This window comes from Rhinoderma darwinii, chromosome 3 (assembly GCF_050947455.1).
Source record: "Rhinoderma darwinii isolate aRhiDar2 chromosome 3, aRhiDar2.hap1, whole genome shotgun sequence".
In the NCBI taxonomy this organism is placed as follows: Eukaryota; Metazoa; Chordata; class Amphibia; order Anura; family Rhinodermatidae; genus Rhinoderma; species Rhinoderma darwinii.
Window position 1 is genome coordinate 159,210,918 of NC_134689.1, and position 26,648 is coordinate 159,237,565.

Here is a 26,648-nt window from a genome sequence, read left to right on the forward strand (position 1 = left end):
ATTTTATTGAAATAAAACCCCCCCACACAATCCTCATTAACCATTTTATTGAAAATAAAAAAAGCCGTCATCGAAGTAGTCCTCGAATCCGACCTGTAGGGTACTGTATCTAAGCCTGCCTTGTGGTAAGCTTAGATACATGGTCCAACAGACAGCATCACACATGGGCTTAGATACAGGGCCCATGTGTGATACTGTCTGTTGGACCCTGTATCTAAGCCTACCACATGTTAGGCTTAGATACGGGGCCCCAGCAGACAGTAAGCTTATACAGTATAAGATTACTGTCTGCTGGGGTCCTGTATCTAAGCCTGCCTTGTACTAAGCTTAGATACATGTTCCAACAGATCGTATCACACATTGGCCCTGTATCTAAGCACATGTGTGATGCTGTCTCTTGGACCCTGTATCTAAGCTTAGCACAATGCAGGCTTAGATACAGGACCCCAGCAGGCAGTAATCATGTTATACTTACCCAGCCCTTGGGTGCAGCGGATATCCTGACCCTATCCAGCATCGTGACGTCATGTGCGGCGCACAGCGTCATGACGTGAGAAGACGTCAGGACTTCCACTGCGCTCGGGAAGGAGGGTAAGTATGTGTGGTTACTATAGTAACAGGGGCCCATGTATTTTATGACATAGGCCCCAGTTACTATAGTAAATTTCTATAACGGTGCAATCGCAACCGTTGGGACCACTGTAGCGACAGTTGCCCAGGGCACCCGGGTAAACATCCGGGGCTTGGGTCCCTGAGGGCCGGTGCTAGCGAAGCCCCTGCACTCTGGATATAAATAAGAAGTTTCCTATTCACTGGAAGCAAACATGCATCCAGAAAATAGTGGAGAGATTAATGCATAAATCAAATAAGAATAGTTCATAACTTATTAGGGTATGTTCACACGAGGGCGTCCGTTATGGCTGAAATTACGGGGATGTTTCAGCCTGAAAACATCCCCGTAATTTCAGCCGTAACGGCATGTGCAGGCGCTTGAACGCCGCGTCAATTACGGGCGTAATTGGCGCTGCTATTCATTGGAGTCAATGAAAAATGGCTCCAATTACGGCCAAAGAAGTGACAGGTCACTTCTTTGACGCGGGCGTCTATTTACGCGCCGTCTTTTGACAGCGGCGCGTAAATTACGCCTCGTGTGAACAGACAAACGTCTGCCCATTGCTTTCAATGGGCAGATGTTTGTCAACGCTATTGAGGCGCTATTTTCAGACGTAATTCGGGGCAAAAACGCCCGAATTACGTCCGTAAATAGGCCGTGTGAACATACCCTTAATTATACAATGATTTATAATGGGTTCTTTAGCTCTGTATATACAACAGAAGAAAGAGCAGCTGATGTAGCCGGTGCCAGTGCTGTTAATATATCAGTTGATATACTGAATTGGATGAATGTAGATATGGTCCAAGCTAAATTAAATAAAATAAATGTGCACAAGGCCCCGGGACCAGATGGGTTACACCCTAGAATTCTTAAAGAGCTTAGTTCAGTTATTTCTGTCCCCCTTTTCATAATATTCAGAGAATCTCTAGTGACTGGTATAGTGCCAAGGGACTGGCGCAGCGCAAATGTGGTGCCTATTTTCAAAAAGGGCTCTAGGTCTTCCCAGGGTAATTATAGACCAGTAAGCTTAACATCCATCGTGGGGAAAATGTTTGAGGGGCTATTGAGGGACTATATACAGGATTATGTGACAATAAATAGCATTATAAGTGACAGCCAGCACGGTTTTACTAAGGACAGAAGTTGTCAAACTAACCTAATCTGTTTTTATGAAGAGGTGAGCAGAAGCCTAGACAGAGGGGCCGCTGTGGATTTAGTGTTTTTGGACTTTGCAAAGGCATTTGACACTGTCCCTCATAGACGTCTAATGGGTAAATTAAGGACTATAGGTTTAGAAAATATAGTTTGTAATTGGATTGAGAATTGGCTCAAGGACCGTATCCAGAGAGTTGTGGTCAATGATTCCTACTCTGAATGGTCCCCGGTAATAAGTGGTGTACCCCAGGGTTCAGTGCTGGGACCACTATTATTCAACTTATTTATTAATGATATAGAAGATGGGATTAATAGCACTATTTCTATTTTTGCAGATGACACCAAGTTATGTAATATAGTTAAGTCTATGGAAGATGTTCATGAATTGCAGGCAGATTTAAACAAACTAAGTGTTTGGGCGTCCACTTGGCAGATGAAGTTTAATGTAGATAAATGTAAAGTTATGCATCTGGGTACCAACAACCTGCATGCATCATATGTCCTAGGGGGAGCTACACTGGCGGATTCACTTGTTGAGAAGGATCTGGGTGTTCTTGTAAATCATAAACTGAATAACAGCATGCAGTGTCAATCAGCTGCTTCAAAGGCCAGCAGGATATTGTCGTGTATTAAAAGAGGCATGGACTCACGGGACAGGGATGTAATATTGCCACTTTACAAAGCATTAGTGAGGCCTCATCTAGAATATGCAGTTTAGTTCTGTGCTCCAGTTCATAGAAAGGATGCCCTGGAGTTGGAAAAAATACAAAGAAGAGCAACGAAACTAATTAGGGGCTTGGAGAATTTAAGTTATGAGGAAAGATTGAAAGAATTAAACCTATTTAGCCTTGAAAAAAGACGACTAAGGGGGGACATGATTAACTTATATAAATATATTAATGGCACATACAAAAAATATGGTGAAATCCTGTTCCTTGTAAAACCCCCTCAAAAAACAAGGGGGCACTCCCTCCGTCTGGAGAAAAAAAGGTTCAAGCTGCAGAGGCGACAAGGCTTCTTTACCGTGAGAACTGTGAATCTATGGAATAGCCTATCGCAGGAGCTGGTCACAGCAGGGACAGTAGATGGCTTTAAAAAAGGGTTAGATAATTTCCTAGAACAAAAAAATATTAGCTCCTATGTGTAGAAATTTTTCCTTCCCTTTTCCAGTCCCTTGGTTGAACTTGATGGACATGTGTCTTTTTTCAGCCGTACTAACTATGTAACTATGTAACTATGTAAGTATTCTCCAGGATATATATTTTTGTTTATTTCTTTTTATGAAAAGGAGGACCTTGCAATCCAATATGTGTAAAAAAAATTAATTGCCACTCTCCTCATGTTGCTCACAAAGCCGGTTTTAGACAAAGTGTGGTCCTGGGCAAGGTGAATAGGGGGGTCCCAAATGCTGGATTACTTTATCAATAATACAGTTAATAAAGAAGGCGGTGTCCAGAGAACTGCTTCACTGATTTCTAGCGCATCCAGGAGGGTTGCAAGCCCCAAAGTATATGTCCCCCCTCCCTCACAAAAAAGATCTATATACATATACAGTTATTAAATCATACCACTATACCAGATGAAATATTACCTATATACTGTTACTGAACACAACTCACTATTATAAGACCAATATTACCAATAATAATACATTATAAGGTCCAAATAATACAGCCACACCATAACCACATAGTGACTGAATAATAACCCCATACTGTTACTGAAAACAACTCTCTATTATAAGACCAATATTACCAATAATAACACAATATAAGATCTAAATATTTCCTCCACACCATAACCACATGACTGAATAATAACTCCATACTGTTACTGAATAATACAGCCACACTATAACCCTATAGTGACTGAATAATACTCCCATACAGTTACTGAATAATACTGCAAAACCATATCCACATAGTGACTGCATAATACCCCATACTGTTACTGAATAATACCGCCACACCATAACCACATAGTGAGTGAATAATACCCCCACACTGTTATTGAATAATACTGCCACACCATAACCATAGTGACTGAATAATGCCCTCATACTGCTACTGAATAATACCGCCACACCATAACCACATAGTGACTGAATAATACCCCCACACTGTTACTGAATAATACCTGAGCGTCCCCGCTTGTAGATAGTGCCACACACAGCCCCCCATGTAGATTGTTCCGCACAGCACCCCTTGTGGATTGTGCCGCACAGCCCTCCCACCTTGTAGATAGTGCCACACAGCCACCTACTGTAGCTAGTGTGACACAGTCCCCCTTGTAGATAGTTCCACACAGCCCCCCTGTAAAGTGCCACACTGCCCCCTCTTAGTAGATAGTGCCACACAGCCCTCCCCATTATATATAGTGCCATACAGCCCCATCCCTTGTATATAGTGCCATACAGCCCCCCCTTGCATGTGGTTCCATACAGCCCCCCTAGTATACAGCCCACCAAAAGTTCCGGAACACCCTCAACTTTTGAACGGCTCAAGGTAGTGGGTCTAAATTTGGTGGGATTTAATGGGGTCATAAAATCTACCAGTTAACGCCAAAAAAACCACCCCACCCCCTTGGGGGCGGTAGGGTGGGTGGGGCAGCAAAATCTTAAATGGCACGGGGGTTCGAGTGGGGGCTCATTTGAAAGCTCTTTTCAATACAAAAACGATGCAGCAAACGATTTTGAGATAGGATTTTTTTTTCGCTGAGATATTTAACGTTAAAGTTATCATCTTCATTATCGGCTACTGCCGGTGTTAGCATTACCCATAATGTACCGCACAGAGGTCGCACGGTCGGATTTACATCTCATCGGGGTGCTAGATTAATGTGAGTCCCCTTGCCTCTCACTTTTGTGTGTGTGTGTGTGTGTGTGTGTGTGTGTGCGCGCGCACGCGTGTGTGTGTGTGTGTGTACACAGCCCGAGATAAGGACACCGGGATTCGTCATTCCCCCGGAATTTAACGACTCCAAACCCTCTCTGTGCTGTGTATGTGTGTGTGTGTGTGTGTGTGTGTTGTCCGGCCAACCAAAGCAAGACCGAGAACATGTATTATGTGTATTAGTACAAACATAACAATTACTGTATTAAATATTCCAACTGATGTCCTTCAACAACTTGACAGTGTCCTAAGCAAACGTACAACGTACATGTCGATAACGTTATTTATAACATCTGGTGTGATTGAATTAGAAATGTTCAAATTCTTTCCCGCAGCTCGTCTTAGTTTGCGATCCTAGTCTCATAGACTTTACTTTTTAAATACCCCCAGTAAAAAAATTCTAATGGGGTCAGATCTTGTGATCTCGGTGGCCATTCTATCGGGCCTCTTCTACCAATCCATTGATCAGGAAAACTATCGTTCAGAAGATTTCGAGCTCACAGAGAAAAATGAGCCGGAGCTCCATTCTGCTGATAACAAACATTGTGGAAAGCTTCTCCAGCAATATTTTGAATAGCCGGTATCACTTGGTTTCTTAGCAAATTGCAGTAATTTTCTGCGTTTATGTTTCCTTCAATGAAAAACGGCCCTTCAATATGATTGAGCAATATTCCGGCCCAAACGTTAATCTTCTGAGGATACTGGGTATGACTGTCTCTCATCCAATGTGGATTTTTGTCTGCCCAATACATCATGTTCTGTCAATTTACAGAACCGTTTAGTTCAAACGTGGCTTCATTCGAAAAACCAGTCCAGTTGAAAATCTGATGATTATCATCAAATTGTGTCATCATTGTATTCTCAAAATTCCACTCTTCTGTCAATCATCTTCGGATATCTCCTGAACTAGATGTATTTTATAAGGATGATAATGATGCCTCTTCAGAATTCGACGGACTGATGTGGCGCTGATATAATTTTGTTGTGCTCCACTCGAGACAGATGTATGAGGATTATCATGTACAGTGAGCAGAGCATCTAAAGCTTTTTCATCATCACTAGCATGTTTGCGTCTTCCAGATCTTGGTGCGTCTTTAATTGAACCGGTTATTTCGAAACGATGAACAGTTCTTTTAACAGTTGACAATGAAATTGGATCACGGATAGGATAAGTGCCATTGAATAAAGCCGCTACTTCTCGGTAGGATCTTATTTTTTCTTCGCCATACCCTCTCATCATCAATAAAGTGATCTTTTCCGTTTCGGTCAAATGAATTTTGTGATAATACAATAGAAATGTACAAAAATGAAAATTACACTCCGAATTAGCGCTCTCTGAAATTCACAAGCGACTACCGAAATGTGTACACATGAAATCATGTTACAATCGTAGACAAGGTCCATTTTGTATCGCCAAGGCCGATTGTAATAATATGTAAGTTAAAGTCACCTTGATGTGACATTCCCAAGCTCACACACGCACAGGCGCCCACACAGGCGCCCACACAGATTTACACGCGCGGTACATATTGGGTAATGCGTACACCGGCGGTAGCCGATAATGAAGATGATAAATTTAAAGTTAAATATCTCAGTGAAAAAAAAATCCTATCTCAAAATTGATTGCGGCATTGTTTTCATATTGAAAAGAGCTTTCAAATGAGATTTTGCCATTTGAGATTTTGCTGCCCCCAAGGGGGTGGGGGTGTTTTTTTTTTTACATTAACTGGTAGATTTTATGACCCCATTAAATCCCACCAATTTCAACCCTCTACTTTGAGCCGTTCAAAGGTTATGAGGGTGTTCTGGAACTTTTGGTGGGCACTGTATAGTGCCACACAGGCCTCCCCTTGGTAGATAGTGCCACACAGCCCAGTGATTTACAGGTGATGTTTTCTCTGATTAAAGTCATTTACTTTCATTTTTTTTCCCCATCTTGCCCGGACCACTGTGGCGACTTATTCCAGCCATGACCCCTCGCTGCAGAATTTGACACACAGACATGTTGCTTTCTCGCTTTTCCAGCACCCTCCACACATATAAACCCATCTTCTAAACAAAGTTGTAATCCACAGTGCCCCAGATGGTAATAATGATCCCTCAGTGCTCTACACAATAAAAGTGCCCCATCAGTAACCATTCCCCCTTTGTGCCCCAACAGTAATAATTCCTCCTTTGTGCCCCCTGTATATAGCGCCACAGCATTCCCTGTAGATAGTGCCACACACAGCCCCCCGTAGCTAGCGCCACACACAGCCCCCTGTAGATAACGACACACACAGCCCCCCTTGTACATAGTGTGACACAGCCAACCTTGTAGATAGTGCCACACAGCCCCCCTGTATAGTGCCACACAGCCCCCTCTTAGTAGATAGTGCCAAACAGCCCTCCCCTTGTATATGGTGCCATACAGCCCCCCTTGTGTATATAGTGCCATACAGCCTCCCCTTGTATATAGTGCACACAGGCCCCCCTTAGTAGATAGTGCCACACAGCCCTCCCCTTGTATATAGTGCCATACAGCCCCCCCTTGTATATAGTGCCACACAGGCCCTCCCTTAGTAGATAGTGCCACACAGGCCCCCCTTAGTAGATAGTGCCACACAGCCCTCCTCCTTATATATAGAGCCATACATCCCCCTCCCTTGTATATAGTGCCACACAGCCCCCCCAAAAATAAAAACATTGTACTTACCTAGCCCTAGCGTGAAGAGGTGACATAGGCACGTCGGCCTGCGCAGGGATTTTTCCCTGCGTGTTACGTGGCCTGCAGACTATAGTATTCTATCGTATCTGTGTTCTGAGGATGCAGATAAAGTTGAATGCGGCAGACGGTAGCACCGGTGCCCCCCCTGGTGAAAGCGATACCACCGGGCATGAGGGGGCCCAAGCCACCCGGCCTTTAAATGTTATGTACCGGGCATCACGGTCCCCTCATGCCTCATTCCCCATAGCAGCTGCTATGGCTGCTCTATTGGGCAGGGGGCCCTGAGTGTATGGGGGCCCTGGCCAATTCCCCAGTTTGCCGCCCCTAACACCGGCCCTGGTTGCTCACTCCCCACGTCGCTCACTGCATGTAAACATTGCAGCAATTCTCAAGTCTGTACATGGCGCCCCCTCCCTCACAGTTTGTGCGATGTACGAGACACAATTGCAGCAGGTAAAGCCATGACCTCAGTAAAAAGTCTCTCTATACAGTGTACAGGGGTCCTGTACATTTTATAGACTGTGAGGAGAGGGGGTATGTATGGACTTGAGCACCACTGCAATGTTTAGGGGAATATTTTTTAACAAACATTGTATTGTGAAGCCAAGACATATCGCGGCGAAAACATTTTAAGCTTTATTTACCCACAACTGAGAAACCCTTTTAAACTAGTGGTTTTATCACAGGGAAGGGGGGCGGCGAAACACATCCGAGGCCTGAGTGGGCCCCAACAAAAGTAACGCATGTTTACAACTGCAGCGATGCATACTAATCATAGAGGTTACAAGCACCCCAGTGGGTCAGTTGACAATGCATTCTAAATGCCCCCTGGTATGCCATTACTGTGCACCTAATATGTCATCATTCTGCCCCTCTGGTATACCATCACTCTGTCCAGGGACGGACATAGCTAAGGGCCCCTTACTCTCCAATAGCTCATCAAAGAACAACCCACCCTCATGTCTTTCTAATAATCCACCAATAATTGTGAGCTATTGTTTTTAGCGCAGTCCTTTACCTGCAATCTAATAGACAGTATGAAGCTGCTTTTAAGGTGGCAGTGGGCCCATCTACTTTCTGGGCCCTATCCACCTGCACAGGTTGCACCAATGGTATTTCCGCCCCTGACTCTGTCCCATAGTATGAAATCAGGGGCGGACACAGACAGCTCTGGGGCCCCAGTGCAAGAACAGTACATGAGCCATTTGCTCTACAACATATTATCATAGATCACCCCTTGTGTCGCTCTAACAATCCATCAGTAATTGTTAACCATAAAATGTATTACCTCAGACATTTACATGCAAGCTAATAGATAGCAGGTTGCTTTGAGTTGGCAGTGGGCCCCTTACCTACTGGGCCTCTGTGCAGCTGCACAGGTTGCACCAATTGTATGTTCGCCCCTGGAAATCAGTCTGCCCCCTAGTATGCCATCACTATGGACCCTAGTATGCCATCACTCTGTTCTCTGTATGCTATCACTCTGCCCCCTGGTAAGCACTTACTCCATAGATATACACTACATATGTCTACTACATGAACACAGGACAGTAAGTGTTGTACAGACAGGAAGACGTGAGGAGAAGCTCAGGAGAAAGCTGCCCAGGAGACTGCTGCCCAGACGAAATAGTGTCAGTACATTCTCCGACAGCTCACCGAAACAGACCAATCGGCTGCTACCTGCTTGTCAAATAGAAAGCTCCTTACTCGCCGCCGGAGCTGCTTACCATTGTGAATAAGGAGGATTTTTATCCAATGCTGGAGCAGGGAGCTGACGGCTCCTTGCTCCAGCATTCAATGGGTAATGCCAGCTCCAGCTGTGAGCGGCTCTGCGTAGACAGGCGCGATAACGTCACTACATCGCGCCTGTCTTTGCACACTGCACAGAGCAGAGGAGCAGAGGGATCTATGCCACACATCGTGGGAGCGGGGATAGGTAAATATTTATATTATTATTTTATTAGGCACTATGGGGCATTATACTGTGTGGTGGCAGCTAAGGGGGCATTATACTGGGTAAGGGGGTGCCGCAATAGGGAAGTATACTATATGGGGCAGCTTTGGAGGCATTATACTGTATGGGGCAGCTATGGGGGTATTATACTGTATGAGGGCAGCTAGGGGGCATTATACTGTATGAGGGCAACTATGGGAGCATTATAATTTATGAGGGCAGGTATGGGGGCATTATACTGGGTGGGCAGCTATGGGGCATTATACTGTTTGTGGGCAGCTATGGGGCATTATACTGTATGTGGGCAGCTATGGGGCATTATACTGTGGGGACAGCTATGGGGCCATTATTCTGTGTGGGGAGGCACTATAGGGGCATTATACTGTGTGGGGGAGCTATATTGGCATTACAGTGTGTGGGAGCCACTAAGGGGTCACTATACTGTGTGGGGGCCACTAAAAGTCATTATACTATGTGGGGGTCACTAAGGGGTCATTAGAGTATGGGGGGCAGCTATGGGAGCATTATTCTGTGTGGGGGTAGCTATAGGAGCATTATACTATGTGGAGCACACTAAGGTGTCATTATACTGTGTAAAGAAAGTTGATCCAGCGCTGCAGGTATGTGGTTAAAAAGGAACGTATTCCCAATTTTATTGTATCAAAAGATTAAAAATTCGATGTCAGGTGCATATGGGCATCAAGGCAGTATTAGGTGGATATTTCAGCGCCTACGCGTTTCAAGCACGGCAAGTGCTCTTAGTCATGGCATCCATTCACTCACTAGGACACAAGACTATGGGTTTATATGTTTGATTTTAAATGTCTCTCTTTTGTTCTTTTTGAATGTTTATTTTTTATATATGACTTTCTTATTTCGAAACAAGATGTAACATTGGTTTAAGCTCAGGAGCCATTCACACACAGGCACACAAGCCCAATAAGAGTTTAAAAGTACTCATACCCAATGTGGATTATTGGAATCGCGGTTTTAACGCGGTTCTCTGGGAAGCCGTAGCTATATAGCAGTCTGCCCATTTCATCTAAGGGGACCTTTAAACCGAAATTTAATGCAGCAAATAACTAATACAATCTTGATACAAGAAACAAATGAACACTGTTTACATTATGGTTCCTGCATGTATTATTAAGAGTTTAATGAGTTATGAACATTTATTCTAAGCAGAGAACATTACACTCAGAGAACAAGAGGCAGGACAGCCCTGTTTTCTGTTGGTTCAGAAACACACAAGCTGCTAGCAATTATTTAATCTGAAAGGCTTCCTAGCTCCACCCTGCAAAATCAAACATATAAACCCATTAGTCTTGTGTCCTAGTGAGTGAATGGATGCCATGACTAAGAGCACTTGCCGTGCTTGAAACGCGTAGGCGCTGAAATATCCACCTAATACTGCCTTGATGCCCATATGCACCTGACATCGAATTTTTAATCTTTTGATACAATAAAATTGGGAATACGTTCCTTTTTAACCACATACCTGCAGCGCTGGATCAACTTTCTTTACACTTCTATTGTTTGCCGTGGACCGTCGCGGAGATCCGAGCGAGGCCAAGGTGTCAGGCGTTGGACTGGTTAGCTGGAGGTTTCCTCCCCCCATTCGTCATTATACTGTGTGGGGGGCCCACTCAGATGTGTTTCACCCCCTCTGCTAAACCCCTAGCTACGCCTCTTGGCTACAGGGTTTAGTTTCATACATAGACATACTGTTTTTAATGTGTAAAATTGTCTGTGCTGGCATTAATGATGCTTGAATAGGCGTTATTGTGACCTCTTCCAGTGGGTGGGCCTCACCATGTAACTGGGCCCAAGGCTGCCGCCCCCCTGCTGCCCGCTAGCTATACCTTTGCTAAGGAAGGCACAGTCATCTAATGAAGTATATTGCAAAGAGGTTTCTATTAGTGAATATGTATTATAACATTTTTTTTTTTTTTTCAGTATACAGGATTGTTTATTACAAAATGTCCTTGCAAAACCTGTTCACCCTTTCAGTGCAGTCTCTGCAGAGCATCACTCTTAACAAGCAATGCTCTGCCACTCCTCCGTTCAACTGTACTTATATGCATACCTCCCAACTTTTGAATTCGGAAAAGAGGGACATTTTAAGCCACGCGCCCTAACCACGCCCAATATCCCGCATCAACACATCAAGTCACGGCCAGATCCTTCTGCAAATAACACGCGTACATTCTCACTGCGGATCTCTAGACTGTCTGGATATCACAGATATTATGGATCCGGTTATATCGTCTTTGTGTTACTTTTCCTATCTTGGGTATAACATTTGCTCATCACGGCGGCAGCAGCTGCAGGACAAACCAAAAGGCTGAGAACAATGAAAGTCAAGAGGGAGACCCTGTGGTTGATGACTTTTCAATTGACAGGTAGCAGAGTTACATGATGGGGATTTTTTTTTTTCAGTTGTGTAACTCTGCTACCGGTCAATGGAAAAATCATCCACCCCTGTAGATAGCTCCAGATACAGCCCCCCTGTACATAGTGCCAGACACAGCCCCCCTGTACATAGCGCCAGATACAGCTCCCCTGTTGATAGCTCCAGACACAGCCCCCTGTAGATAGCGCCAGTCACAGCCCCCCTGTAGATAGCGCCAGACACAGTCCCCCTGTAGATAGCGCCAGACACAGCCCCCTGTAGATAGCTCCACACACAGCCCCCTGTAGATAGCTCCACACACAGCCCCCTGTAGATAGCTCCACACACATCCCCCTGTAGATAGTGACAGACACAGCCCTCCTGTAGATAGCTCCAGATACAGCCCCCTTGTAGATAGCTCCACACACAGCCCCCCTGTAGATAGCTCCAGACACAGCCCCCCTGTAGATAGCGCCACATACAGCCGCCCTGTAGATAGCGCCAGACACAGCCCCCTGTAGATAGCGCCAGACACAGCCCCCCTGTAGATAGCGCCAGATACAGCCCCCTGTAGATAGCACCACACACAGCCCCCCTGTAGATAGCGCCAGATACAGCCCCCCTGTAAATAGCTCCACACACAGCTCCCCTGTAGGTGCCACTTTGCCACCAGAGCGGAGAGCGGTAGAGGTAGCTAGCCCTACTGCTGCCACTCTCCGCTCTGCTTTTGACGCCACTCACCGTCGGGAGTCTTGCCGCGGCGTTCTCACTGGTGTCGATGCCGGCCCGGGAGTGAACCAGTCCAGCCACCTGACCGGTGAGGTCAGATGACAGGTCAGGTGACTGTACTGGTCCATTCCAGTGCCGGCATCGATTGCAGTGAGAATACCGCCTCAAGTCTCCTGCCTTCTTCTGATCGCTGCTGCAGTCAGCAGCGATCAGCTGTTTGGATGCAGCTACCAGCGGGACATTTTGCAGACCGTCGGGGCGGCGGGACAGCGGTGACAAACCGGGACTGTCCTGCTGGATCCGGGACGGTTGGGAGGTATGCTTATATGTACCCATTTTATGAACAACCACAACAACAACACAAATCTCACCATTTCAGTACTGTAGAGAATCAGGAAATGACAGGAACCCTTGATTGCTTTAGGTTATGTGTAAGGCAAATAATTGTATTAAATAAACGTATTATTTGCTCATAAGACCCGGAATTAGTGTGATTCTTTTCTGAGCGGGGAGCTTGTGGGCACCTAGACTTTCTGCATGTGTGTGTGTATAATCTACATAATCAGCACCTTGGGTGGTTCTGCATATATGCCAGCTTTTGTGTAAGCAAGGAAAGCTTTACAGCACTGCTTCAGGAATGTAATTTACTTCCTAGGTAGTAAGGGATGCAATTATATTTGCTCAGGAATATATTTGTGCCCTAACAATAAAAAGATGGATAACAAGTTCTAATGAAACTCAAATTAAAATCATAATGTAAATTCCAACAGTAACTCGCATTATAACTACTGTTGTTTATTTTTTGCTTTAAATTACGGAATGCAAATTTTACAGCCAGGGATGCAATTAGTTAATCAACATTGTATAGGAACATTCACTGAATTGCTGTAGAATATCTCAAAATAATTGCAGTTTAGTTTTGTTTTGCATATATTGCAGTTGGCTGTGTTTATACTGGCATTTATATATCTGTTAAACGTGTTTGAGTAACAAAGGCTTTTTATGTTTATATTGCATTTGTATATTTAATTGGATGTTTGGAAGTGAATTACGGAGATCCTATATGTTTGTGGTTCAGTGATTTTGCAAATCTCTATATATTATATGTGGGATTCAACCAGAGCATTGAGGCCTACATCACAAATGACATAGACATGGAGTGCATACTGAAAAAACCTGTATACAGTATACATCTGCTCTCTAAATATAGCCAGTGTCTACAGAGCGGACGCAATAGAAAGTAATTTTTTTCCCTAAGAGCTGATAATATCTTTACATGGAATCCAAGGCAGCTGCAGTTTAATACAAGGTAGGTATCTTATAATGTATCGGGTCCATTTGATCACAAATCTGATTATCAGCTGGTATTTTCAATAACTTTATTGAGAAACATTAAGGCCCCATGCACACGAATGTGTTTTGCGGCCGCAATTCCCCCGAAAATCCACGAGGGAATTGCGGCCCCATTCACTTCTATGGGGCCATGCACACGGCCGTAGTTTTTATGGTCTGTGCATGGCCCGGGAGTCCGCACCGCAGAAAGAAAGGACATGTCTTATTATGGCCGCTGCCACCCAACCCGAAAATCACGGCCGTGCACATGGCTACGGTCGTGTGCATGAGGCCTTAAGTAACATAATTCTGTGCAAAATAAAACATTTCAATTACGTTTAGTAATAAACAAATACATAATGTATGAGGGTATGTTCACACGATAGCAGGCATTTACGGCTAAAATGACAGACTGTTTTCAGAAGAAAACAGCTGCCTCGTTTCAGCCGTAAATGCTCCTCCTCGTAATATATGAGACGTCTGTGACGCTCGTAAATCTTGAGCTGCTCTTCATTGAGTTCAATGAAGAACGGCTCAAATTACGTAGCAAAGAAGTGTGCCCTGCAGTCAATTTACGCGTCGTCGTTTGACAGCTGTCAAACGACGACGCGTAAATTACAAGTCGTCTGCACAATACGTCGGCAAACCCATTCAAATGAATGGGCAGATGTTTGCCGACGTATTGTAGCCCTATTTTCAGGCGTAAATCGAGGCATAATACGCCTCGTTTACGCCTGAAAATAGGTCGTGTGAACCCAGCCTTAGGGTAAGTTCACACTTGCTTTGTATAATCTGTCATGTTTTGTTAACATCTGCGTTGGCGGCTCCGTTAGGGACCTCCGTCGCAGATCTGGCAGAAATTACAGGAGATTACCGGAGAAAATAGTGGTTACCAACGGAACCCATTAAAGTCAATAGGTTCCGTCGAGCGCTGGTGATATCTGTCATTTCTGTTATTTCCTTTTTCTGCTCCTTTGACGGAGCAGAACAATGGAACACACTGACGATGGTGTGAACGAGGATTTACTCTGATCCGTTTTTAAATCAGAATAGGGATTAAATCTGATCAGTTAAAAAGCCCATTGAAATCAATGGGATCTTTAATTGCATCCGTTGGCATCCGTTATGTTAGTCATCTGTTTTTTGTACGTCAAGGCTTCGTTCAGGCGTTCCGTCCGATCTTTCTGTCAGCACGGAACCCTGACTGAAACAAACGGAAACCGTATGTATCACCATTGATGCAAATGGTTTCCGTTTGTTTCAGTTATGCACGGGTTCCTTCATTTTGATGGAATGAATAGCGTAGTCGACTGCGGTATTGCTTCCGTCAAAACGATGGAACCCTTGCACAACTGAGACAAACGGAAACCATTAGCACCGGATCCGTCACGATTAAAAACAATGGTGATGCAAACGGAAACCTATGTTTTTTATTTTCGTCAGTCAGGGTTCCGTTCTGACGGAGAGCTCAGATGGAACACCTGAATGGAGCTCTGACGCAGAAGTGAACGAAGCCATAAACGTGCAGAGTACAGGACTTTTACCCATTAAAAAAAAACTCCAACGGATGGGTTATTTTTTACCATTGGTGTCAATGTAAGGCTATGTTCACATCTCTCCCAGGGGCGTAACTAGGAAAGACTTGGCCCCATAGCAAACTTTTGACTGGGGCCCCCCTCCCCTGGGTGTCACACAACCTCCCCCCTGTAGATAGTGCCTTTTTTACAGCCCCCCCCTGTAGATAACGCCATACAGCCCCCCTGTATATAGCACCATACAGCCCCCTCTGTAGATAGCGCCATACAGTCCCCCTGTAGATAACGCCATACAGCCCCCTCTGTAGATAGCGCCATACAGTCCCCCTGTAGATAACGCCATACAGCCCCCTCTGTAGATAGCGCCATACAGTCCCCCCTGTAGATAACGCCATACAGCCCCCTCTGTAGATATCTACAAAGGGGGCTGTATGGCGTTATCTACAGGGGGGGCTGTATGGCGCCATCTACAGAGGGGGCTGTATGGCGCTATCTACAGGGGGGCTGTATGGCGTTATCTACAGGGGGGCTGTATGGCGCTATCCACAGGGGGACTGTATTGCGTTGTCTACAGAGGGGCCTGTATGGCGCTATCCACAGGGGGGACTGTATGGCGTTATCTACAGGGGGGACTGTATGGCATTATCTACAGAGGGGGCTGTATGGCGCTATCTACAGGGGGGCTGTATGACGTTATCTACAGGGGGCTGTATGGCGTTCTCTACAGAGGGGGCTGTATGGCGTTATCTACAGGGGGGACTGTATGGCGCTATCTACAGAGGGGGCTGTATGGCGTTATCTACAGGGGGACTGTATGGCGCTATCTACAGAGGGGGCTGTATGGTGCTATATACAGGGGGGCTGTATGGCGTTATCTACAGGGGGGGCTGTAAAAAAGGCACTATCTACAGGGGGGGGGGGTTGTGTGACACCCAGGGGAGGGGGAGCTGTATGGCGCTATCTACAGGGGGGCTGTATGACGTTATCTACAGGGGGCTGTATGGCGTTCCCTACAGGGGGGACTGTATGGCATTATCTACAGAGGGGGCTGTATGGCGCTATCTACAGGGGGGCTGTATGACGTTATCTACAGGGGGCTGTATGGCGTTCTCTACAGAGGGGGCTGTATGGCATTATCTACAGGGGGGACTGTATGGCGTTATCTACAGGGGGACTGTATGGCGTTATCTACAGGGGGGCTGTATGACGTTATCTACAGGGGGCTGTATGGCGCTATCCACAGGGGGACTGTATGGCGTTATCTACAGAGGGGGCTGTATGGCGTTATCTACAGGGGGGACTGTATGGCGTTATCTACCGTCTCGCGGGAAAAAGAAGGGACATGCCCTATCTTCGGGCGTTTACGCCTCTGACCTCCTATTGATACCAATGGGAGGCAGAGAAAGCGTATTTCGCGGCTCAATGGCCGCGGGCGAAATACGCTGTGAAAATCGGCATGCAGGCAGAGGAAAATATGCCTCAAAATTCCAAACTGAATTTTGAGGAAGATTTTCCGCCTGCAAAAAACTCAGTGTGAACCCAGCCTTAGGGTAGGAACACACACAATGTATTGAGGGCGAGTACGCTGCGTCAAGCTGCACAGCGTATACGCCATGAACACCGTAGTGAATGCCGTCCGAAAATCCGCACCATGGATCTCTGGGTAAGTATAATGTCGCAAAACACACTACTTTGTTGCGGTTTTAAGCACCCCATTGAATTCAGAAGTTTTGAGAAAATTTGAATTGCAGAGACTCCACAGCATTAATTGCACCACAAGTCAATTTTTAATGTGTTTTTTTTTTTTTAGGCTGCTTTTTTCCGTTGTCTGGGGACGAGATTTGTTGAAATCTCACCAACACTGCTGCTACAGTAAAACGCTGCAGATTTTCCGCAATTAATCCGTTGCAGAAGATCCGCAGTGTTTACGCCATGTGTGTTCCTACCCTGAGGCCGGGTGCCCTCGGGTCGGATACGCTGTATAAGAATCACGCAGTGTTTCGACCTAGAACCCGCAGTACATTCCGTCCGAAAAATTGGTGCTTTATTTCGGACAGATTTTTTCGCTGGGGAAAGTAGTCGTAAAAAAAAGTTCATACTTACCTAGGCAGTTTTGGTTACGCGTCCCTCCTGTGCAGTCCGGTCCGGCCTTCCTGGACGATGCTGCAGACCATGTGACCGTTGCAGCCAATCACATGGGATTAAACGTCATCCAGGCCGTCCTCCTGGGATAACGTTTCATTCCATGTGACCGCCTCTGCAGCCTGTGATTGGCTGCAGCAGTCACATGGGATGCAACATCATCCCAGGAGGCCGGACTGGACAAAAAAACACAGACTTCTGGGTAGGTATGTTTCTTTTTCTTTTTCCGTAGTTGCGATTTTTCCGGCATAATCGATGCGAATACGCCACAAATCTCGCAACACTTGGCTTTGTGTTACAGGATTTGCATCCCCATTGAACCCGCAATGGAAAATCAACTAAAACGCAGCATAAAATTGACATGGTGCGGTTTTAAATTCTGCACCGCATGTAAATTTATTAATGTTTATGCTGCTTTTTTTTTTCCGCAGCATGGGCATGAGATTTTCTTAATCTCATCCACTTTGCTGCTACTGTAAGGTTCAGCTCACATGTCGCGTAAATACAGCGTTTTTTCCGCAACTGAATTTCCGCAGCAAATACAGTAAGGCTGGGTTCACACGACCTATTTTCAGACGTAAACGAGGCGTATTATGCCTCGTTTTACGTCTGAAAATAGGGCTACAATACGTCGGCAAACATCTGCCCATTCATTTGAATGGGTTTGCCGACGTACTGTGCAGACGACCTGTCATTTACGCATCGTCGTTTGACAGCTGTCAAACGTCGACGCGTAAAATTACAGCCTCGTCAAAAGAAGTGCAGGACACTTCTTTCAGACGTAATTTGAGCCATTCTTCATTCAACTCAATGAAGAGCAGCTCAAAATTTACGGCTGTCAGAGAAGCCTCGCAAAATGCGAGGAGGAGCATTTACGTCTGAAACGAGGCAGCTGTTTTCTCCTGAAAACAGTCTGTCATTTCAGACGTAGAAGCCTGCTATCGTGTGCACATACCCTAACAGCTAAGTGGATGAGATAAAGCAAATCTCATCCACACGCTGCGTAAATACTGAGCGGAAAAAACGCTCAGAAATTGACCTGCGGTGCGGAATTTTATTCTGCAGCATGTCAATTGTATTTCCGTAAACGCTGCTTTTTTGTTGCGGGTTTTCCACATTGAATTCAATGGGGAAGTAGAACCTACAACTAATAGCAGTTGTTGTGTTTTTTGTGGTGTGTTTGCAGCGATTCCGCCGCAAATAATGCAGCTCAGAAAAAAAATATCTTATACTTACCCAGGAGTCTGTGTTTCTTCGTCTCGGCCAGCCTCCTGGGTTGATGTTATATCCTGTGTGACTGCTGCAGCAAATCACAGGCTGTAGCGGTAGTCACATCGATGAAACGTCATCCCAAGAGGTCGGCCTGGATGACGTCAGAGAGCTGCCCCCCTGGGATGACGCTTCATCCCTTGTGACCGCCGCTTCAGCCAATCACAGGCAGCAGTAGTCTCCTGGAATGAAACAGCTAAGAGCTGCAGTTTTCCACAGCGGACATTCCGGTCGAAAAAATGCACCTCAGTTTGGTGTTTTTTTTTTAATGGAATTCCCTGCGGCGCACAGTGCGGATACGGTGCATGCTTTTACACAGCGTATCCACCCCGTGTGTACTCAACCTAAATGCTCAGAAATTTCCGAACAGAATTCCGTTGCAGAAATTCCACGACGTTTACGCTACATGGGAACCCTTCCTAAGACTACATGCACACATTGCGTATTTTGCAGCGGAAAATACGCAACAAAACCGCTGCATTATGCAGGAAATTCACAGATAAAAACCGCACCTGATCGCGTGTTTTGATGTGTTTTTTGATGTGGTTTTTAGGTTTTGATGCGTAAATTGCTGCGTTTTCATGCTGCGTGTTTTGTGCGATTTTCCTCTGCACTAGGCAGATCGAATTAGAAAGCGGAAACGCAAGATAAATTGACATGCTTCAAATTCTAAAACCCGCACCGCAGGTCAATTTACATGTCGAAAAATACCGCAGAGTGTACATGAGATTACCTGGAATCTCATTGTCTATGCTGGTACAGTATTACGCTGCGGTTTTGCCATACGCAAATATGCGTCACACATAATACGCATCGTGTGCATTGACCCTAAGGGGGGATTCACACGAGCGTGTATTCGGTCCGTGCGGGCCGCGTGGTTTTCACGCGCCACGCACAGACCAATACAAGTCTATGGGGCAGTACAGACAGTCCGTGCTTTTTGCGCAGCGTTTGTCAGCTGCGCAAAAAGCGCGACAGGTTCAATAACTCTGCGTATTTCGCGCATCACGCACCCATTGAAGTCAATGGGTGCGTGAAAACCACGCAGGTTGCACGGAAGCACTTCCGTGCGAACCGACTGAAACAGCGCACCAGCTGTCAATAGGATGAATGTAAACAGAAAAGCACCACGTGCTTTTCTGTTTCCAAACATCCAAACGGAGTGTCTTTGAGATGAGCGAACCCGGACAAGCGAACCGAACTTCACCGGGTCCGGCCGAACTCGTTTTGGCCGAACCCGGCAAAAAAATGCCCGGTACGCGACGTCAGGACATAGTCACTGTCCAGGGTGCTGAAAGAGTTAAACTGTTTCAGCACCATGGACAGTGACTACCGATCCCAATAAACATGAACCTGTAAAAAAAAACGAAGTTCTGACTTACCGATAACTCCCGGCTTCTTCCTCCAGTCTGACCTCCCGGGATGACAATTCAGTCCAAGTGACAGCTGCAGCCAATCACAGGCCAAGCACAGGCTGCAGCGGTCACATGGACTGCCGCGTCATCCAGGGAGGTGGGGCCCGATGTCAAGAGAGGCAACGGCCGGGAGGGCAGATCTCGGTAAGTACGAACTTTTTCTTTTTTTTTAACAGGTTGCTGTATATTGTGTTCGGCATTCACTGTCGAGGGTGCTGAAAGAGTTACTGCCGATCAGTTAGCTCTTTCAGCACCTTGGACAGTGACGGGCGTCGACTAGCCTCATCTGTATGATGGCGGCTGCGCGAAAATCACGCAGCCGCGCATCATACACGGATGACACACGCAGCTGTCAAATGGTTTTTGCGTGAGCAAAACGCTGCGTTGTTTGCGCGCGCAAAAACGCAACGTCCGTCTGTATCTGCCCTAAGGGTAGTAACACACACGGCGTAAACACTGCAGATTTTACGCAACGGAATGATTGCAGAGAATCCACAGCGTATTACAGTAGCAGCAGTGTGGGTGAGATTTTAACAATGTCAATTAATGTCAATTAATGCTGCGGAGTCGCTGCACTTCTGTTGCAGGTTTTCCCCATTGAATTCAATGAGGTGCTTAGATCCACAACAAACTAGTGCGTGTTGCTACATTATACTTACCCAGAGTTCCCTGCTTCTTCTTGAGTCTGGCCTCCTCTGATGACAATTCATCTCATGTGACCGCTGCAGCGGTCACATGGCCTGCAACGACATCTCAAGAGGCCGGACCACGCACAGAAGGGGGTAAGTATAAACGTTTTAGTTTTTTTCCGGCACTGCTTTCCGCAGCGGCAATTCAACCTGAATAAACGCACCACAACATGGTGCGAATTTACGGACGGCATTCCCTGCGGTGTTTAGGTCGGCTAAACACAGGTTGACACAGCGTACCTGCTCTGAAAACGCTGAGGGTCTTATTTCAATACATGTCGTGGATTGATTTATTTTCACCCCAGTGGCAGATTTATTGCAGTAGTAGTAGTGGGGACTCCTACGAGCAGCTTTAGGGCTTGTCCACACGTAACGTAATTGCTTCGTATTTTCCGTCCAGAATTGTGGACTGAAAATACGCAGCAGAATACAGTAGCAGCAAAGTGGGTGAGATTAAACAAATCTCATCCACACGCTGTGTAAAATTTCCATGCAGAAATTAAGCTACAGTGCGTATTTTTCGTGCCACAGCATGTCAACTCCTGCTTCCCAAAGTGGGCAGAATGTCTGCGTTTTTCAGAGGAGGTTTCACTATCTCCAAGCACTGAAAAAAAAAACGCAATAAAATCCGCACCATTTTCTGCAGTAAAAAACTCAGGAAATGGTGCGGTTTTTCCGCAGTGGAATTTCTGCTAGTTTCTGAGGAATTGCTGCAGTAATTTTCCGCAGCAATTCTGTTACATGTGGACAAGCCCTTATTCTGAGAGACCTGTAAGAAAAGAAGTATGAAAAGGGAAAATACAAAACAGGTAACATCTTTAGGGCAGATTCAGACGTGGCGGAATTGCTGTTGTATTCCGCTGTGGACAGTCTGCAGTGGAATTCTGCAGCAGCCGTTTTTTACATTTGTTTCTATACATTTTTAGGAAACTTAGTTCAGACGTTGCGGAAAATAACTGTGCGGAAATTAGACTGCGGTGCAGAATTTTCCCTCCGCAGGATGCTCATGACGTTGCGGAGAAGAAGCGGAATTTCACTGCGGATTTCAGCATTTGCATTGCAAAAACTGAAATCTGTGGCAAGTCCGCTGTGTTTTCTGCAACATCTGAATTATCTGTCAAATATGCAAATGTTGCTGCAGATTCGTTGCGGAATTGCCCCAAATCTGCACCTACATTTGCAGCGGAAAATTTGCGCTACGTCTGAACATGGCCTTAAGGTTGTATGTAATCATAAGTGAAATGTGCACATGCAAGTAAAGATTTCCTCGTGACCTTAACGTGGCCACGGACTTGATAAAATGGATTGTCAGACCATTGTTCACGTGGTAGTTGTTAGCTTGAATTCTACCAATAGTATTTGTGTTGGGCTTAGAGGAACCTGTATCTCTGCTCAATAGATATAGCTATAGATCTAATGTTTCCCCAAACTGCAGCCCTTGGGTAAGGGTCTGTCAGAATGCATAGACATTTCAATATCATTGGATATCACTAAAGTTGTCAATATCCACTGATAAAATCTAATAATAAAAATCTAATGTCAAGCTTAAAAATGTTGCCCTGTCTTGTGGAAATAAAGAAGTATCATGAAAAGTTTTGCTTCTTTCTACTATACTTTCCTATGTGATGACTCACGGAGCTGTAAATCCCCCCTTATGTTGTGTTCACTCCTGTGTTTAGTTTAAAACCTGAGTCAAAAACTGCATCAAAACTGCATGTGTGATTGTGCCCTTTGAGCAGTCAAGCATTTTTCAAGAGGTAGACTATATACTACGTACTGACTCATTTTCCTGAATGATCAGAAGGAAAGAAAATTGGTTTAACCTGTATGTGGATTATGGCAATAAAGGTTTCAACATGCTACTAGTACTTCTGACTGTATTTGTTGTTATGATTGAAACAATTCAGAGAATTAATAATGATTCCGCCCCATGTAATAGTACAAAATGATAAAAATGTGAGCTGTCTTTGTATGGGCACCAGTAAATAGTGAATTAGTTGACTATTCACATGTTTATACAGTCATTAAATATTGCAACTGGACCGTGGAGTAAAGATTTACAACAAGTTAGTGTTTTAGTAAAAATTGATATTTGCACTTGCCGACATGCCGGATATATGTATATGTTATGTATATACATAAATATCAATAATTGTGTAGGTGCCTTCTGTTATTATACAATACACATTTCAACTATATTAAAAACAGTAGTTAATGTACAAAAACCTGCTTACCTATTGCTTGTCTTCTACTTATCTTTTCTAGGGACACCTGTCATGAGTTGCTGGGTCATGTTCCTTTACTTGCAGATCCAAAATTTTCCCAATTTTCTCAAGAAATTGGTCTTGCCTCGCTAGGCGCATCTGATGAAGATGTCCAAAAACTAGCAACTGTAAGTTAACATAATGTCTATTATTCCATAATAAATCTCTATTCTATTATGTGTCTGAAAATATGTAATATTTAATATGTAATGTTGTGTAATGTCCGATTTTTTTATTTTTAGAATACTGAATATGCAGAGCTACAAATTGGTACATTCTAAATCTGTTCATTCTTAATCTATATGTTCAATAAAGACCTGTTTATCAATTTTTACAGTAATATTGGCCTATATTCACTTCTTAGGCTGTGTTCACACGGCTTATACACATTCTGCAGAAACATTCTGCCTGGATTTTAAGGGCATGCTGCAGATTTTCAAAATCCCTGTAGCATGTGAACAGGGCCTAACCTACCCTTCAAGGAAAAAAATGTTGCATGTTTACACAAAACGTAACGCCAATCATTTCAATGAATTTTAAGTTCCCCCTGTCATTGCGGCTATGTTGATTTTAGCGTGGGCTACAATGAGTATAATGTATGGAATATTTATTCTTAGTATTATTTGGTGAGTATCACACACACAGGTTTGATGCAGTTTTTGGTTCCGTTTTTTGAGCCAAAGCCAAAAGTACATCTAAATGGAAGAAAAGGTATAAAGAAAAGACTGATGTGTTTCGTTTATTTTGTGTCCACTTCTGTGTTTGGCTAAAAAAAACTGAGCCAAAAACGGCATCAAAACTGTGTGTGTGATCCTGGTATAAAAGCACAGGCAGGCTAACATAAGATAGTCCCAAATTCAACACTATTCTCTACCTATTGAAGTTCCATATCATAGTAGATGACCACATTTGACTTTGCAATAAATAATTATGATATATTATTTTTAGGTGCCTATCAGGGGTATTAGTAATCCTGGAGGGCATGTTTTCTGTTTCAAAGCTACAAGATCTATTTCAGTGGTAGTGCTTGAAATAAACTCAGATCTTGATAAATGACTGGCATGTTCCAGCAGAGGTGTCTGACTGGCGCAGAGCGCTACAGTGTCCTGTCTCTAAATAAAAATATTACCATCTGTTTCTATTAGGTTAAGATTGAGTTTTCTGATTATGTGATAGATTTTGTGTGTGTGGAACAACGCGTTTTCCACCTTTGGGAGAGATTGATGAGCTGGTCCCCCGACCCTCTATTACTAAGAGAAAAAACAAACCCGTGACTTTTAGTTCCCTCGTAGTGTTCTCCTGCTGCAAAGAAATAACTTATGGAAATTGGACTCTTTCTAGAGAGAATACAACGAAGTTTGCAGCGAACATTATTAAGGTTTGCTATTTACTGATGGAAACATTGAGCTATGTCACACATGGATTTAGCAATTTGTGGCGGTTGTATAAAGGGCACATCATGTTGAATATCAGGTAGCTTCTAGGACATAATATTCCATTGCATCAGAATATTAGCATTCCACCAGCATGAAATCCCTGGGTTATTAGATAAGCTGATGCTAGACATGAACTTGTCTACTGACTATTTATTTGTATTTGTTACAGTTTAAAAATTGGGAAATGCATTTTCCTCATTGTGTTTGCAGTTTATGATTTTGTTCTCTCTTATAATAGAGAAAAAATATTATGATAGGAGCACATTTAATGGCGCACATTTAGGATGCCGCTCAGCCTATAACCTGTTTGGAAGCCTTAAAAACTCCTTTGGAATAATTAAGTTGAGAAAAATCGAAATAAAATCTGACACAACAACAGATTGGAAAAGCATAAGCATGTATACGAGCAACAGGTTTTTTTTTATGCTAAAGCGGTAATAAAACCTTTTATCAATCTGCACTTGCCAGGCCCACAGCCAATGGAACAGCACTGCTGGAATGTTTAGCTGTATAATCGGACTATTTCTAATTCCCATTGCACAGTATTGTATGATTTTGTAACGGTTGATTCACTCTTTATAATGTGAATGTTTGGTCTTTCTAGGACATGACAGATTTGTTTATATGGTATTTCATATTTATCCAGGACGTAGACTTAATGGTAGCAGATCTGCTGTCATCTCCGTCCATGTGCATATTGTCTTGTTGTTGAAAATTGTTTCCAAATTGGGAAAAATTGGGGATTGAAGATGCGCCGTAGTCTATATGCATATTACTTTTACATATGTATACCAATAGAATAACATATGCATATATACATATATTAATAAAATCTTTGAAAAGGAAAATCATGCCATGATGCTCTAAATATCATTTAGAAATGAGAAGCCAGTGTATTAGGGCTACTGGCAAGAAGTGGTTGTGATATAGCAGCAGCTGTGTATGTAAGCCATTTTGATAATACAACTTGGCTCAATGAGATTACAGGTGTCCAGAATTGCTTTTGATTATTATATCCAGGAGCAGGATACATATTTTCAACTTGCTGAAAATGTGTATTTAATTGTGTTAAAATTGACAAACTGTAACCTGTCGGTACATGATCCTTACGTATAGTGTGTAGGAGTGATTCTATTGATCCTGTGATATTCAATGTCAAAGTATTCTCTACAATAATGTTGACGCTTTAGTGAATATATTCAAGGATACTTTTATAAGATTTATACCATTTCTATATAATTGCCAAGCAAAATGTCAAAATAATGAAAGAAATCTTCAGAATTTGTAGCACAAAGTGAAATGTTGCTGTTCTTGGAGGAACAAAGACCCTCAAAGAAAACTGAGGAACAAAGGTCTTCTTTCCAGCCTTTATGACTGGTGATCATCTTCTGAAGAATGGAAGGATGTAGGTGTACTAGCATATCATCAATACTCACACACTTAGGCGAAATTCACACGAACGTGTGCGTTTTGCGCGCATTGCAGTTCCGTGTGTTATAAGTGTTTGCTGCGTGGCTTCGTGATTTTCACGCATATGCCATCCTTAGGACACGCGGTTTTGATGTTTAGAAAAATAAATTAAGGAAGTGGTTTTATTTTTCCCTTCATTTCTTGATCTACTGTTGCGCGAATCATGCGCGACACACGGAAGTGCTTCCGTGTGCTGCGCGTGACTTTCACGCACCCATTGACTTCAATGGGTGCATGATGCGTGAAAAACTCCCAAGTATAGGACATGTCGGGAGTTTTACGCAGCGGACACACGCTGCGTGAAAATCACAGAATGTCTGTACGGCCCCATTGACTAACATAGGTCCATGCGACGCGCAAGATTTTCACCCACGTATCACGGACGTTAAACACGTTCGTGTGAATAATGCCTTAGGCTGGTTTTAGATGACCTAATGGACCTCCGTGGTACAATTGAACCGATAATAGATCATATTTCAACCCATGCTAAGTCTGTGTTGACATCAGCATTTCTCTTTATTTAGTTTTGATATAGATTTTGCAAATTCAATGCAGATAAATACATCAGTTTGCTACATGTTTAGGTCCTGAAAAACGGATGCAAATTTACATCATTTTAGGCATCAGTTGCACAAAAAGGCGACTTTCTGTT

At 44.1% G+C, this 26,648-nt stretch overlaps 1 protein-coding gene across 2 annotated transcripts in view; it reads left to right on the forward strand.

Annotated features, from left to right (window-relative positions):
* The window catches only part of LOC142749225 (tryptophan 5-hydroxylase 2-like), a 243,072-nt gene that overhangs the window by 60,121 nt on the left and 156,303 nt on the right, over positions 1 to 26,648 (forward strand). Inside the window, exons 8-9 of one of the 2 annotated variants that reach the window (XM_075856964.1) lie at positions 23,092 to 23,218; positions 23,333 to 23,411. In XM_075856964.1, the coding sequence (XP_075713079.1) occupies positions 23,092 to 23,218; positions 23,333 to 23,371 (166 nt within the window). In that variant the 3' untranslated portion in view covers positions 23,372 to 23,411. Of the gene's footprint in view, positions 1 to 23,091; positions 23,219 to 23,332; positions 23,412 to 26,648 lie in introns of those variants that run through there. The other variant, XM_075856963.1, reaches the window with a different exon arrangement.